Consider the following 16,855-nt stretch of genomic DNA (forward strand, 5'->3'; position numbering starts at 1 on the left):
TATGCAGAGTCTCAGAGGGAGACCCAAAGATGCACACACTCCGTTCAGTCAGGAAGCCTGCACACAGGGCTGGTGCAGAGAGAACACGGATGCTCTGAAAGAGACTGCAAGGGAGAAGACGGAGAGCCAGGTAGATGAGAAGAGGAGGCTTTCCCTAGGCGGATCAGTGATGCAGGAGCAAGCCTGCCTGCTCCATACCAGGGCAAGGCCATGCTAGACTGCAAGTTCTGGTCCTATTTCTGATTTGTGTTTAAAAGGCCTCTGTTTCAGCCGGTCACACCTTTCAGTAACCAATAGGGGAAGTCATTTAACAGCTTTGCCTGCGTTTTTCTTTTATCTTTTTCCTTTTTTTTTTTCTTTTGGAATCACTTCAAGTGTTCATAAAGGATGTCCATGGGAGTATAATTTAGGGAATATCATAGAGTTGGCTTCGCCTCATCTCTGTGGGTCTCGGTGGTTCCTCCCACTGAACTGAAACACATTCATCAAAAAGAAAGTTAGCTGACTTGGTCCATCCAGTGGTGGGGGAAAAAAAGACAGAAATGGGATACACGCTGTTTGCTTTTATGGGAAGAAACAGACCACGAGCCTTGGCAAGTTGTTGGTGGACAAAGTGAAGGGTAGTTTGTCAGAACCCATTAGATTCATAAAGCAGTACTTTGGGGGGCAGGACTAGGGGAAGAGGAGAGAAGAACTGGTGAGTTCTCACCAACCAGGGTCAGTACAGTTCAGTCGCTGCCTCTACTCTATACTGGCCTCCTAGTCCATCCCTGCCTTCCCTGCGAACCTATCCTTTAAGAACACTGGACTTGCTGCTCCATCCCTACCTACGCCACAGACAAACGCCCCTGATCCCCCCACATAAACTCTAGGGGGGACATTTTCTGGCATCCATTTCACACGCAACTGAAAACATCTTGGGCAGAGTCATGTCACCTATGAGGAAAGACCCCACCCCCGTTCCCCAAAATAGGGAACAGGAAGCAACCAAGCCCTACTCCAGCTTGCTTAACCATCCTGATTTTCTCCCTGCCTCTCTTCGATTCGCATCTCAGATTGCCTGGGCCTCCCTCTTGATAAGTTAAGCCCTCTCCCTGGCACCAAAGTGCTACTGGGCCAGGTGAAAGCTTCCATTCTAACTGGCTTTGCCTGCTGTGCAACTGCCCCATTCGGCCTTGCCTCTGCCCCGCCCTGCCACAACCTCCTCATCTCCAAGTCCCCCTAACACCCAGGATGGAGGGCTGATTAGAACATGAGATACTTTTCCCAGGGCATTACAGCACTTTCTTTCAAGGGGCATAAGAGAGGAGGGAGGAGGATAAAGCTTAAATTTCAAGGAGCAAATACTTTTAAGACTGAAAGGGAAAATTGTTTAATTGCTTAAGTTCTTATTAGGCCTTGACAATATGGTGGGCGGTGGGTCGAGAAAAGAATGGGGGAGACTTTAGCCTAGGCAAACCTGTTTTGCCTGATGAGTTTGTGAGGCAGGAGGCCAGGCTCACAACCGATGGCTAGCCTTGTAACGATTATCATTGGTTGCTGCTGGGCCTTCTCTCTCTGCAGCCAAGAGGTCTCAGAAACCCACTCTTTGCTCTTCCAATAGTTATTCAAAGATACATCCAGGATACATCAAGTTAACAAGCAGAGCCCTTCTCTGCAAAGTTAGTCATTCTGACTGCCACCTAGGCTTGCAGTGCTAGCCCAACTGAGTGAAGCATTGGGGAAACATCCAGTCATCTTTGCTCTGGGATGAGTGGGTGAGAGCAAGGCCTGTCCTCACACTGGCTGCTGCTTCCAAGCTTGCACGCTAGCCAACACTCCACCATGCAGCATGGTTGCTCTGGGTAAACTTGGTGACCTAGCACAAATGGGGAGCCCCACCCAGAACCAATCATGAGATAGAGCCAGTCAGGGCCTGTGTGCAAAAGAACATCTTGATTTTTCCAGAGACATTTCCCAAGTTGAATTTCCCTGGCGCCCCAGCTGCTCCTGTTGGGGGAGTGCAGCCTGGGAAGATGGGGCTCTGACTGTTCACTCTCCAGCAGCCAGAACAACCGTTATCAAAAAAAAAAAAAAAGATACACTTAGCTGTCCACCAAAGGGAGGCTATTGTTAACTAGGAGATTCTGAGACTAAGAAAAGATGAGAAGACCTGGGGTTGGGAGTGAGACTGCAGAGGGGAGGGGGGTCACAAAAAACTGTCACTTCTGGTTTTCTCCTCTCTTATGAGAGGAAAGTAAGACAAAGCCCTCTTTGCCATTCTGAAGAAGCTTTGCTGTTTATTTTGTCAAAATATCCCTCCCCAGTCCCTTCAGGGGCCGTCCCTCCTCCTGCCCTTGCTACACTGGCTCTAAAGAACAAAGTGATTTGCACGGGGTTGGGGGACGGTGTCTCTTTTCCAGGCTCACATTCCCTGGCTCTAATTAGCAACTGCTTTTCTTTAATTTTTGTATGTGTGCTCAAAGACCAAGAGAATGAAAGGGGAAAGCAGAGGTCTGTGTGAAAGGGGAGAGCAGACGGCCTCTCCCTCGCCCTTCTGTGTGCCCAGGCACCCATGTTGGCAAACAGCACACAATGTCTGTCTATAGAGCCTTTTGTGGCTTAGGAGGAGGGACCAGCATGCAGTTACAGGCAGGAAAGGAGACTGGGAGAGGGGAAGGCTTAAGGAGACCTGATACTGGAAAAAACAAAGGACTTAAAGACAGATGCCTCCATCCCCATCGTCTCCCTCTCCAAGGCCAGGAGAGAGTGGGTGTAGGATGTCCATGTGAGTGCTCCTGACCTGAGGACAGTTGCTATCAACCCCCTTGTGTGGCAACCCTGTCAGCTCTAAGTCTATAACAAGTCAGAGGTGGGAGTACTGCTCTGTTGGGCTGGTAGGCAAGAAGGACCACTCAGTTACCCCAGTTGTCAGGAGGCTGAGGCAGGAGGATAGAAAGCTTGAAGCCATCCTGAGCTACATAGTAGACTTTGTCTTGTGATTATAAAAAAGAGATCAGAGGAAATCAGCATGTATTGATGAAAACAGAGAGGGGGAAACCAAGAAGGAAGGCCACAGACAAAACATTCCCAAACCATGACTTTCATCAGGGACAACTCTTAGGGAACCAGGAAAGCTGGGTTGGCAGGCAGAAATGCTAAGGAAGAAGGGCAGCATTAACAGGAGATAGATCAGTGACTCCCAACCATGTATGTTACATATAACAGCCCACAGCTTGGCTACTGGTTCTGAACTTGTGGCTGAACGACTTGAAAGAAGCAATAGAGAAAAGAATTCTTATCAATCAAGACAAATAAGGGATGGTGTTAGAGAAGCTGAATGAAACAACCTAAGAGTCAAAAAAATAAATCAGAACAGAGTACCAGGATATTCTGGAGAGATGCTTTTCAAAGCTAAAAAAAAGTCGCCAATTTAATTAATGATATTATTATAAACATGTATGTTATATATTAATTATTTTGATGACAAAATCATTCCTGTAATACTCGCAATTGATTTCGATGATAGACATTGATTTCCTATATTTTACTATGTTAAGGAATTAATTTTGTAAATGGAAACTCAAATCTGAACAATGTCCCAGAGGGAGGAATAATAAAAACAAGGAACAGAGATAGAAATTGGTTTATGAAGACTCTACCAATGAGAAGCTTCCTCTGTTCTCTCTTTGGAATCAATCTACAAGGAAGACAGGTAAGAGATCAGAATAAAGAAAAGAAATGGAAAGAAAGCTGGGCAAACAGATTTGGCTGCAGTTAGCAAGGGGAAAGGCGAACAGAGCCAATGAGGAGCACAAAAGCTCCAAGTCACAGGGGCCTCCACACTGAGAGGAGTGTAGGCATGTGTGTGACAGACCCGGAAACCAAATGCAGGCTCCCAAATTGCCTAACTCCCAGAACGGGCAAATTTTGCCAAGCTCATGATTTGGCAGAGTCCCCACGTATTCCACACAACTTCCACACAACGCCCCATCCATCCCGCGTGGAGAGCAGACTGTCATTTTCCACTTGAAATGCAGACATTACACTGACCTTATGTCCTCTGTCAGGCTGATACGTTATCGCCAGCTTCTAGGGAAAAGCTTTCATAACGGATGTGCTCGCGGCCGTTCTGCTGCGTTTGTTCTGCGTGTTTGTGCACAACGTGTCACTGTATTGGACAACAGACAGACAAGGCCTCTGCCATCACTGGTAACTGTCTCCATCTGCCTCTGCTATCTCCGCTTCCAAAAATGCCTGCCTTGGGCCCTGTTTTTGGTTCTTCCGAGTCCCCACTGCTCACCGAGGCTGACACACTTTCTTAGGCATTCTCTCAATGCAGGTTCCTGCCCCGTCTTGAGCCTTCACCCTCCGTTTACACATTTCGCTTTGGATGTGTTTTGCTTTCACTTGACAGATGGTCATTGCCCATTGGAGCTTTCAAGGACAGGGCAAAACTGTGAGTCCGGTATATGTTTACGGCAGTTCACTCTGAGTAGTGAAAGTGGCCACTCTGTCTACCTCCTGGTCCATTTCTGGCCCACAGGAAAGAAACATTATCCAGGAAATGCCCAGGTACAGATTAGACTCTGGCCACCTCACTGGAGGCTTCTAGCTGAAGTCACCTCCCATAACAAATTGAGAAAACTCTGGTTAAGCGAATCTTATCTCTTCTCCAGCTAGAAGGAGTTACAAGCAACAGACAGCGGTGTCTAGTGTCCTGGGCTATACGAACATGACGTTGGAAAAGCTACTGAGCTTCTCTGACGCCCAGTGTCACTCCCACATGCCTCCCACAGAACAACTAAGGATTTACGAGATGAAGTCAAAAGAGAATGTGGCAATGGACCCAGCTCACTGTCCTGGGTCCACAACACAGCCAAACCCACCGTGGTAGCACTTCAGCAGAGTCAACCCAAAAAAGCATGCTTCATAACAAAGTCAGAGCCACCAGAATCAAAATGGAAGGCAGTACTGAGGCTGAGCTTATACACTGGCTCTTCTAAGTCAGGGCAACTAGATAGGCAGCCCGCCTTTCAAGCATAGACCATTAATGCATTAATCTTTATCTCATTTATTTTTATTGTGTGGGAGTGCCAGAGTGCCCATGCCACAGTGCATGTGTGAAGGTCAGGAGCAAGTTTCTGAAGTCTCTCTCTCTCTCTCTCTCTCTCTCTCTCTCTCTCTCTCTCTCTCTTTCTCTCTCTCTCTTGCTGGCCCCATGCTGGAGTGTTGTTTTATTGTTGTACAGAGGTACAACAATAATGTGTTTACTTTAAAACATAAGTATATTTACTTTTTAAAAAGGTGTATTGAGAAAGAGAGCAGGAAAGAGGTGGGGGGGGAGACAATAGAAGTGAGAAAGAGGGGAAGCAGGAGTAGATCCTGCGAGGCAGAGAAGTCCATGGTGCAGAAAGATACCACAGAGCTAGAGGAGTAAGTCCAAAAGATGCTCGAGGGAGCTTTGAGCAGTATCCTGGGGCCAGGACAGAAGCAAGACCAGGACTTCAGGGCAGTGAGAAGATGAATGCTAAGCCTAGGGTAGAGAGCTTGTCGGAGGGGAAGGGAGTGTGATTCCAAGTTACCAGGGAAGGGAAGGGAGAAGAGAAGGGAGAAGGGAAGGGGGAAGGGAACTGGGAAGGGAGGAGGGAAGGGAAGGGAAGAGGGAAGGGAAGGGAGGAGAGAAGGGAAGGGAGGAGGGAAGGGAAGGGAGGAGAGAAGGGAAGGGAAGGGAGAAGGAAAGGGAGGAGAGAAGGGAAGGGAGGAGAGAAGAGAAGGGAAGGGAGGAGGGAAGGGAAGGGAGGAGGGAAGAGAAGGGAAGGGAGGAGGGAAGGGAAGGGAGGAGGGAAGGGAAGGGAGGAGAGAAGGGAAGGAAAAAGGGAAAGGGGGGAGGAAAAAGGGAAGGGAAAAGGGAAGGGAAGTGTAAAGTCTAGAAAGGATAGATTGGAGAAATGGGAGGGAACCTGAAGGAGGAGAAGGCTGAAAGCTAATTTACAAAGTGTGTGTCACCAGGGTGAGCCAAGACTGGAAGCCCCCTGAGGTAAGTTACAATGTTAAAGGAAGTAGGGTGGAGGAGGGGCTGGGCCAGGAGAGCCAGAGCTGGAAGATCCACAGAAAAGAGTAGAAAATCTCTAACCTAGTTCAAAGACAGGAGGGGAAGGAAGGGAAAAGCAAAAGGTGTCCATATCAGACTGGGTATTGGCTTTCTTGAAACTACACCACAAGAATGACACAGTCCTCCAGCGTCAGGCACCTTTGCCCTGTCCCTTCCTCAGACATCCACTGTCCAGGAGATGACAAAATTGGAGAGTGTGTGTGTGTGTGTGTGTGTGTGTGTGTGTGTGTGTGTGTGTGTGTGTCGTGTGTCAAATGCAAGGGGCCCAGAAGACAGGCAGTGAGCACACTCAGGAAGGCATGCAGAACAAGACACCAGCAGGGAGCAGACTCCAGACTGTGTATCATCCAAGCACACCCAATTCCTTGCTGTGTTCTAGCAGCAAAGCCAGGGCCTCAGGAACTTACAGAACTTCCCAAGTTCGACAGCCCCCTCACACGGAGACATGCAGATGCAAATTGACACTGGAGTGGGATACTGTTGTTCTACCTACCAGATTGGCAAAGATAAAAATGATATTTTATTATCTTGGCAGAGGTATAGGGAACAAGAACTAAATCATTGCCGTGGGTACAAAAGAGAAAAGGTTCTGGTAGAATATGTGTTTTTGAGGGAACGCAGTTTGGTAATATCTATCAAAATTAAAAATGTATATGCTCTGACTCAGCAACTTTTACTTCAGAGAATTTGTTGCATTCTTAGCTCCTAGAAAAGTGCTTGGCACAAAGAAAGGCCTCGATAAATATTCATTGAGCAAATTAATTAATGAATTTATCTTGCCGATGTACTCACATATTAGTTCGAAGATTAATACGCAAGGGTATCCATCCCGGGGTTGTTCAGAAATACCAAGAGATTGGGGAAAACTAAATGCATATAAATGAACCAGTTGAACAAATGAAGTGCCATGAAATAATAACAATCGGAATAAACCATTTCCAACTTTCACTGGGAAGCAGGAAGTGAACTGGGGAGACCGGGTACAAGGGTCTCTGTCAAGTCCCCTGTCATGGGGAGTCAAGGGTTTATCTGTATCCCGAGTGAGCAAATCTCAGGTCTCTTCTGCAAGAGAAGTGTCAAACTTTAATAGTAAAAGAGGGCTGCAGGGATGCAGCGTAAAAGGAAATTTATGTATCTTGAGTGTTTTCTAATAACTCAAAACAGGTATTCTGGAGAAGAAGAGATCTGCATGAAAGTTCTAACACAAGAAAATAAAAGATCAAAGATGAATCAGGCTGTCCTGGAGTTGGTGAGAGTTCTATTCCCAGAGGAAATGAGATGGAATGGGTGGGATCTGTTAAGGGGGGAGCCCTGATCTAGTCAAAGATTCCTGTCTACATATTTCTCCAGACCAACACTCCACCCGGGGCCACAGGATCCCCTGGCCCCTGAGGCTCTAGAATTATTTCTGCTAAATTAGAGGGGATAAGCATCAAAGAGGGGCCCAGCCACCACCAGCAGGCAGTGAGTTTCTGAAAACAGTATGGTCATGAAGATGACCCAGCCCCTTTGACTTCAAAACTCCAACAAGGAACAGGAAGCCCAGAACCCCCTAGGCCTGCAGATGACCTGAAGAGGGTCTGACTCAGCCCAGACCAGGAGCACACACTGTTGCTGGAAGCCCTGGGTCAGTGAGCTACCCCTAACAGATCAGGATCAACTAGAAACCAGAAGTTTCCTGTCCACCTTCTAATGAAAGCCTCAGTGCTATACCAGGTCCTGAATTGCTGTCATTCCAAGAAGCTCTGGGGGTGATCTATAGACTCTCCAACTTCCGGAGCCAGCCACCCATGACCTCATTTTCTCCCTCCCCAGCCCTGCAGAGGTGAGCCTTGTCCACGTGCAGGTACAAGAGCAAACACAACCTTCATCAGGCTGATTAAGTACCTAGGAAGCCAAAGGTTCTCTGGTAACTGGATGGCTTCTAGAACCCAGAGCAAACCCTGCCATGTTCTTCCGAATCAAATTACGTCTCCAAAGGAACTATCTGCCCCATATCATCACGTAGTTGTTAAAGTGTGGAGTGCCAGCCTCTTTCTCCTAGTAGATACTCTGGCTGTTATTTCAGCTACCAGGGAGAATATACACAGGTCACCCGAAGGTCAACGGCTGTCCCTAGGGAAAGGTCAAGCTTACTCTTCTCAATGTTCATTTCAAAGGCCTAACAGCAGAGTGGGGTTTGCTCTGGATGGCTTGCCAGTGTCCTTACTATGGCTTTTCAATTGTCTTCATCCCACCACAATGAGGAAGATCTAGGAGCGTCAGGGTTCAGTCAACACACTGTCCGTGGTAACAGGAAGTAAAACAAAATATAGACTAACTGAGCTCCCTGGAGCCCAGAACCAAAGACACGGGTAGGCCTGGATTCAGAGTGAGTTCCCTCCCAGTGACTCCCCATACAGTCAAGGAAGTTTGTGCTCAGCACCTGCAGAAAGAGACTTAACCAGCACCAGAGAGCTATAGAACTGAACCCGCCCAAGACTTGGACTGGGGGCTTCCTTACCTCCAAAACTGTAGACACTGAGTTTCAGGCCATTATAAAGCACCACTTCTGCTGTGGCATTCTGTTATAGAAGACCCAGCGAATGAGGAAATTAGTGTGTGAGAGCTGGAACACAGCCCTTGAGGAGGCCTTGATGCTGACTAGAAAGTTTCATGCAGATTCTATCTACTCTTCCCTCTTTCTCTGAAACAAAGTCTTAGATGAGGGAGGTGAGGTCACACACACACACACACACACACACACCAACCTATGGGCTACTTAAATAGTTTGCAAAGAGGTCTCATGTTCTCTGGAAAAAGAGGCCGAGTTCTGACAGATAATGGCAACATGGTATAAAATTCTGTAAGGACCTCTAAGAACCAAAAGCAACACCAAGGTCAGTTGAAAAGCTCAATGCTCCAGAAAATATATATTCTAAAGAATGGTTAACTTCAGTCTTGTCTAGTCTCAGAACCAGAGGCAGATGGGAGCACCTCGAGATCTAAGTTTGAATGGGCAAGTCCTCTCTGTGGACAAGTCCCACCCATCCACTCATTCACTCAGCTCCAGACCACATAGGTTTTCGTGACCAAATGGCAGTGCAGTCAACGGCCACCTTCAGGCTTCTGCTGGCTTCCCAGCCCAGAGATATTTCCACTACTCACAACACAATGCATATTTAAAGTCACAGATGACCAGCCTTAGAGCAGAATACAGACTTCTTCCTAGACTGCTATCCTGCCAGAAGTGTGTTATCATGTAGTGGTGTGGGACTACCCTGAGACCGTCATGACTGTTTGGTCAACTACAGTGGGTGTGGGACTTTCTCAAGGCAGAAGTGTAGAGCCTTAGGGGAGTTGGACCCTGACATCTGCCTCCTGTGCTGTTTTTGGAGCCCAACATGTTGGAGGCTGTGTAGCAAAAGGGCATCCTTCCAGTCCCACTTACTGCTGTTCATAGTGTCACAGCCCATTACATCCAGCCAATTACTTACGACTCCTCTCTGGAGGCCACTGGGCAGGCCCCTGCAGGAAGCAGAGGAGACCCTGGGTGGTTTCTCAATGAAGTCCCCTATTGGGAAATCCTATTAGGAAGCTCATGTTACAGGGCTATGGTGTTAATGACCTTGGCCTCCCTTGGCCCTGAGAATAGCTGATCTCCCTGGGGCTTGAGGAAAGGCCATCTGGGCTGTGGACTTCCTTTCACCAGCTGACTGCTGCCAGGACAGGGGGAGTGGTAGTGCTCCTCAGTGGCTTTGAATTCAGCGACCTTAGATGTGGCTGTCAGCATAGTAGCCTGAAGCATGTGCACAAACATGGGAACCCATATGCACATGAACGTGTTCCCCGGGGCCAGCTTTCTGCAGTACCTCAGCAGGAACTGGCAGAAAGCCCAAAGCTGAGGCCAACAACCCTAAGTGGGAGGGGAATAGGCCCTGGAAAGCTCTCTTGAACTAAATTAGAAACATTTTTCTCCACCTTCAAATCCTGCAGATTTTTTTTCTTCATCTCAACTCCCCTAGGCTTATAAAGTGGCTCATCTTAGCTGTGCAAGTTGACAAAGGCATCGAAACTGTTGAAAGGTTCAAAGTGTCCCTTGGGTCTCCATGCATGATATGTGGGTAGGAAATTACAAAAAAAGTTCTCACTTGTTTCAAGGGGTGGGGGTAAAGATGCAACCAACCTAGGAGAGGAGAGCCTTTGGGAGATGTCAGGCAAGTGGCAGCACAGGTAGGCTTGCCAACTCCAAGGCATAGCTTCCACAGGGAAGTGGGGAGCTAGAGAGGCACAGAACAGAGAATTGCTCTGTTCTCCAAAACACCAAGACATTCAAAAGCCCTGTCAGCATCCATGTGTGGAATGGTGAAGGTTGGACTTGAGCGTTCCCTGCAAAAGCTACAACACTTCCCGGGTACTCAGCCTCAAGACTGGTTTTAAGCCTGAGAAAGAAATGCAGGTTCTAAAGGTGTGGCCCGGTCTGGAACCAAGAGTGGTGCCAGCCAGTCCCTAGTATTCATGGGAGTTCTGGTACCAAGTAGCTGGCGCTAGCCATCTGCAGAAACATTTATTATTTTCTGTAACATCTGGGCAATCAGCTTCCTGCCCCTCCCTCACCTACTCAGACCTCCTTGGGGCTAATCAATTAGCCTCTGGCCCATCTACTAAGGTTAGAATCCTTCTCTGGGTACCATAGCTCACTGCCTTTTGCCATAGGTCAAGGCACCTGGGACAGACAGGAACGTAGGCAAAAAGAAACGATAGGCAAAAATAGGCTGTGTGCCTTATTTTTTGAGCCACACTCCACCACCACCACCTAATGTCCCATGCCTGGGAAGAAGCATGAGGCAGATCTTTCTGGAAGCTTTAGGGAATGTTTGCAAAGTCAGCACCCAACTAGGGCCTGCTCTGGAAGCCATTGGCACCCAGAATGCTTTGACCAAAAATAAGGAGTCTGCTCCTAGTAGGCCTTTAAGAAAGAGTGTCAGTTCCAGCCCTGTGCTGGTTAGTTTTTTGTTGTTGTTGTTGTTGTTTTGTTTGTTTGTTTGTTTGTTTTATTGCCAACTTGATACAAATCTGGTCAGGTTTGAGAAGGCAGAATCTCAGTTGAGGAACTGCCTCCATCAGACTACCCTGTAGGCAAGTCTGTAGGGGAATTTTCTTGATTAATGACTGACGGGGGAGGTCCTAGCTCACTGAGGGACGAGCCACCCCTGACTAGGTAGGTGGCGTAAGAATACAGGCTGAGTGAGTTGGGGAAGGAAGCCAGTAAGCAACATTCCACCATGGTCTCTGCTTTGGTTTTTGCCTCCACATTTCTGCCCTGTTTAAGTTCCTACCTTGACTTCCTCCTGGTGATGCGCTATAATTAGGAGTTGTAAGCTCAGATACAATGCCCGCAAGTTGATTTTGGTCATGGTGTTCTATCACAGCCTCAAGAACCCTAACTAAGAAAGACACAGGCCTTCCATCTTCCCACCAGGCTAACCTTAGCCAGTATAGTGTTTTAAGGGTTTGCTTAGTACCAGCTCATGGCCTGCCTGGCATAGGAAGAGCTGGTCTGCATGGGGCCCACACAGAGACTCCCTTCACCACCAACTTTAGCAGAAGGAATGTGGCACAAAGAGAGAAAGCTATGCTTTCTTATCAGATCCCTAAGCTATGAGCACATGACCTAAAGTTGAAATAGACAAGCCATCTTCCAAGTCATTAATTTCTATTGACTGACACGTGATGAAGTCAGAGCCCATGGGGGATCAACATGCCCATGCACTTCAGCATGATGGGCTTAGCCTGTGTATGTGTACAGAAAGGGTGAGTCAGAGGCAGGCCTTCTGCCACAGAACCTTCTGGAGACCCTTTAATATAGTTTCTCAAGTTGTGATGACCCCCCCCCATGGCCATAAAATTATTTTTATTGCTATTTCATAACTGTAATTTTGCTACTGTGATGAACAGCACTGTAAATATCTGTTTTCCCATGGTCTGAGGTGACCCTGGTGAGAAGGTCATTCAACCCCCAGGTTGAGAACCGCCGCACTAGAAAGCGTGGGAATCACATGCTAACATACAAGTTCTACCACCCCACCTCTGCCTGCTGTCCTTACTGTCCTGATCTCACATTCTCTCTCTGCACAACAGGGAGAGCTCCGGGACAGGTCTGCTCTTGGCTGGCTGGGCTACCTAATTGGTCTCCAGATGCCTCTGCACAACTGGTCACCAAGACTTTGACAGATACATGGCTTTAGCTGATGGAAAGTGAAAGCAAGAGAATATGGTTCCTTGCCCATTATAACTCCTTAAAAAAAAAAAAAGGTTGAAGATTTAGCTCAGTGGTAGAGCACTTAAGGCCCTGGGTTCAGTCCTCAGCTCTGGAAGAAAAAAAAGAGAAAAGAAGACAACCCCCGACCCCACCCCACCCCAAAAAGGAAAAAAAAAAAGTAACCAGAAAGCAAAAAGATGTTTCCACAGATACAATCGATTCTACATATTCAAAGTCTCAGACGCATATACAGGGAGGATGGTACATGGTGAGGACCACAGTGCTCCACCTCCCAGTGAGATTCAAGCAACAAGAATGCCCAGGCTATGTCAGGTCAGAGCGGCTGTTGGGCCTGCGTTGCTTTTTCACCTACAGACCTTGCCATTCTACCCATCCTGTTCTCATGAGTACTGGGAGTTTGAGGTCGCCAACCCTAGACTTGAGATGAAGGACCCCAGTGTCTACCTGGCGTATGCTCACATAAAGTGGCTGGAAACTTTTTTGTGAAAACACAAAGCAGGGACCAACCTCAAGTCTCTACACACACTTCCTATCCCAAGAGTACAGCATTCTTTCCAAAATCTCCATCTACATGGGGGGGGGGTTGGGTCCCCTCATTTCCTAGGCAGCCCTCTGTGAATCCTGGACAGACGGATTTGGCTCAGCCATCAGAGTTCTGATACCAGCAATTGAGAGGATGCAAATTTCCAGCTCCTGAGGCGGGTAAAGGGTTTCTCTTCATCTCCAAGGCTTAGCCAGGCTGTGGAGCCAAAGAAACCATCACTCTACACTTTCAGAGATGTTGCCACAATGTAGCCGCCTGTGCAGTGAGAATGCCTTGCTCCCCCCCACTTTTTCCTCCATCCTCCAATGAGTTTACAATAAGTGGTTACATGTAAAATCTAGCCATGTTCACAACAGTCAGAGATTAGCAACATTCAGGGAAGCCCACAAGGGCGGTTTGGGCCAGGCAGGAAGAATGAAAAGAAACGACTTGCATTTACATATTTGTCCCCATGGGCCCTCGAAGAACAACCATGAGAGGTGACTGACAAGCAGTGTGGACAGTAGAACCCCCCAAAAGAGTAACGTTCCAATTAGTCCAAAGAAACGAGAGCCTGTTTCCCAGAGTCCCAATTAAATCAGAACCAATCAATGCTCGCTCCCATCCTTGCCATTCTGCTCAGGAAATAATGAGAAAAATGAGAGGGGCCCAGCCAGCAACTTTGGTGTGGCAGCCCTTTGAAGCCAGAGAAACACACTCAGCATGGTTTGTGAGCAAGCCCAGTTGCTGCTGCACCTGTGCCTTTAAGACAGTCCAGTGTCTTGGTCACCACTCAGATCCTGAGGAATGCTGGAGAGGGTGCCCCCGCACCACCCCCAACCTGTGGGACACAGAGGAGCTCTGTGGGACCAGACCCTGCTGGTCCTAAAACTGTCTGCATTGATTCATCACTGGATCTGGCGTGCTCTCGCCTCTGTTTCCACGCCATCCATCATGGGTCCCAGAACCAAGAAATCCAATAAAGACACAAAGGCACAGCTCTGTGTTCCCAGCAGGCCCCAGAAAGGCTGTGTGAAGGCCCCAGCCCAGGCAATTAGCTGAGTCCATGGGATCGCGTGTGGGTAGGCTTTCAAAACTCCCTTGCCAGGCATTTCACAGGCAGGTGTTTAGGGAAGGAAGGAAGGAAACAGACAGTGGCTGGCTGGGTGCTCCAGCCGTGCCAGGGGACAACCAGGAAAGAGGGAGCCTTCAAGAGACTTGTGATAGAAAAGGAGCTAATTTTTCTCCCAAACTACAAAAGAGAGGGGGCAACCCTTGAGTTTTGTTACAATAAAAATCACTTCCAGTCATTCTTTAAACAATCCAAACTTCTGAAGGCCATAAGCAAGATTTAATAACGGAATTCACCTTTGCTTCCCGATCAGCCTATATTGAGCTCCAGTATAGGCTTAGGCAAGACAGAAGTATAAAGCTTCCAGAGCCTTCCATTCATTTCCAGACCAAACCGGAGCCAGTCTAGCATATTTGCTACCACATATAGAACAAAGGAAATGTAGAGCTCAGAGATCTGCTGTGAACGTATGAAACTCTAAGCCTGCAATCTGCAAAGTTTGCATCAGTTTGTCCCACTCAGAAACAAAGGTTTCTCCACACATGGAACTTTCCCATTCCTGTCCCAGTAGCTTCCTCTCCTTCCAGGGCCTGGCATCAAGCCCCTGGAGAAAGACAGCCAAGCCAGAGGGCTTTGAGTTAATGAGCTACATGGCTTCAGTACCAAGCTCAGTGCTGTGGGAGCTGGACTGAAATGAACTAAAATATTTTCCAAATTCAGTCACTTCTCAATTACACTTGAGTGAACCATCCATGACAACCCAAATACTCCATGCCCCCCAGAGCTTGAAGCCAATGAAAGATGCATAGTGTGTGGGGTGTGTGTGTGTGTATGTGTGTGTGTGTGTGTGTGTGTGTGTGTGTGTGTGTGTGTAAGAAAGAGAGAGAATGTGTTCCCAAAGTAAATATAAACAAGTGATTATTGAATAATTTGTCACTGTTCACAATTTTTCCCATTGCTTTCTCCACACATGCATACAGACAGTTGGTCATAATTGGAAAATCATCAGGTATAGGGGATGTTGGGGTCAGAGGTTCTTCTGAGATTTATAAGCCAGTGTGCACTCTCTTTTCCCGAGTGACCCGAACTAGAAGTAGGAAAGTTATGAATGTGGATCTCCCCCAGTGGTTGGAAGCAGATACTCAAGGAGCCCCAGGCTTACCCTTGCAGGCCACGCTGTTCTCAGGTTCATAGCCAGCCTTACAGGTGCAGCGCCCAATGGGCACCATCCACTCTCCATCTCCATTGCAGTAGAGTTTTATGGGCACATCCACTTCTTCTGCATTAGGGATGCATGTGCCCCGAGCAATCACCAGAGATGTGCTCTCTGCTCCTGTCATGGTTTCTGGGAACACTGCAAAATTTTGCACAATGCTGGGACACTTTTTGAAGAAGACACGGACAGAAAGTAGAGACATACAGGCTCCATAATCCTGGAAAGCGAGGTAAAAACCATTCCTAGTAAGAGGCCCAAAGCTCCTGACTTCTGTGTTGACCTTCATCAACCTTCCCCCAAAATCCACCTGGGAGAAGCTCTCATCTGCAGCAATGGTGTCAACTTTGAGGTAGGGGGCTTCAGACCAGAAGGCTGACTTCTTGGTGGCAATGACAGAGTCAGTCTCATAGTAGTATAAGTTGAAGGTCTCTTTGCAGGAGCCTGGGACATTTGGAAGGCTGCTGCAGTCCCTCACAGTGAAGCGCATCTCTGTATAGATGCGATGGGCGCCCCGTCTGTTGATAAAGGTGGTAAGCAGCCAGTTGTTCTGGTTGGGTTCAAAGACGTTGCACACTTGGTAAGTACGGATGGTGTTCAGGTTTTCATCGTAGCCACTGACTTCTTCCCACTGTCCCAAGTAGGTCACATGCAAAGTCAGAAAGGAGAAAGTGATAAGACAATAATCAATACAGAAGAGACTCTCAGCACCTTGGAGGGGGCTTTAAGAGCTCACCAGCCCCACTGCTCCCACTTAACAAATGAGCTCATATAATCATGTCTGCACTTCAAAGATTTCCTAATATTAAGAGTCTCTACCATACACCAAATACAATGCATTTAATTACATAAACCATTCCCTTGTCAAACTTGGAAATTTAATGTTGTAGCTATCCTTCATTGTACCTCATTGATGGCATACACCATACTCTTCACTGCTGACAGCTTCTTCTACTCAATGAATTAGAGATCCAGTTATAAAAGGACTCTAAAACAGATATCCCATCTGTGAGCCTAATATCTTTTTTGTGACAAAAACTCATTTATATACCTCTGTAAAGTACGTGAAGAGAAATGTTTATTTTGTTTGGTTTTTTGTTTCTCAATAAATTTAGATTCTCAGAACCTTTTGTTTTAGAACAGAAATCTCTTTGAAAGCGTTAGACTGTAAAACTGTATGGAGGCTGCTAAGAGATACTCTTAATGAAGTTAATTCAGCTCATTATTATGAAAAATTCAAGCTGAGATGCAATGCAGGAGCAAGGTTAGAAGCAATGTTACTTAGAAAGGAAGGGCCATTGCTTACTCCAGGAAAGACAGTTGTGATTCGTATTAGAAGACAGAATTCATATTTCAGAATCTTTATGCATCAGAGGAAGAGTAGGGAACAGCAGTTTACTTAATTCTGTTCAGTTATCTCCAATTCTTGGCTAATAAGACATCATGCAATTCCTCCATGTACATGGCTATAGGAGGGGGTGTATGGGAAGGATAGTGCTTTGGAAAGCTACACCTTCTAGAAGGCAGTTTTTGCAACAAGGAAGTTGATAAACAAAGGAGTCTTTTTCCCCTCGGGCTACAAAAGAATACATAGTGTCAAGGGTGAAGGGGACAAACAGAGCATATCTAGAAAGCTGACCCACAAATCCAGGCTCACTGGGTTCTCTTAGCCTTCCCGCAGAGTACCAGTT

General features: G+C 47.2%; 1 protein-coding gene across 1 annotated transcript in view; it reads right to left on the bottom strand.

Annotated features, from left to right (window-relative positions):
• The window catches only part of Ephb1 (Eph receptor B1), a 437,328-nt gene that overhangs the window by 264,733 nt on the left and 155,740 nt on the right, over positions 1 to 16,855 (bottom strand). Inside the window, exon 3 of the mRNA NM_001104528.1 lies at positions 15,114 to 15,795. Coding sequence (NP_001097998.1) covers positions 15,114 to 15,795 — 682 coding nt within the window. The remainder of the gene's footprint in view (positions 1 to 15,113; positions 15,796 to 16,855) is intronic.

This window comes from Rattus norvegicus, chromosome 8 (assembly GCF_036323735.1).
Source record: "Rattus norvegicus strain BN/NHsdMcwi chromosome 8, GRCr8, whole genome shotgun sequence".
NCBI lineage: Eukaryota > Metazoa > Chordata > Mammalia > Rodentia > Muridae > Rattus > Rattus norvegicus.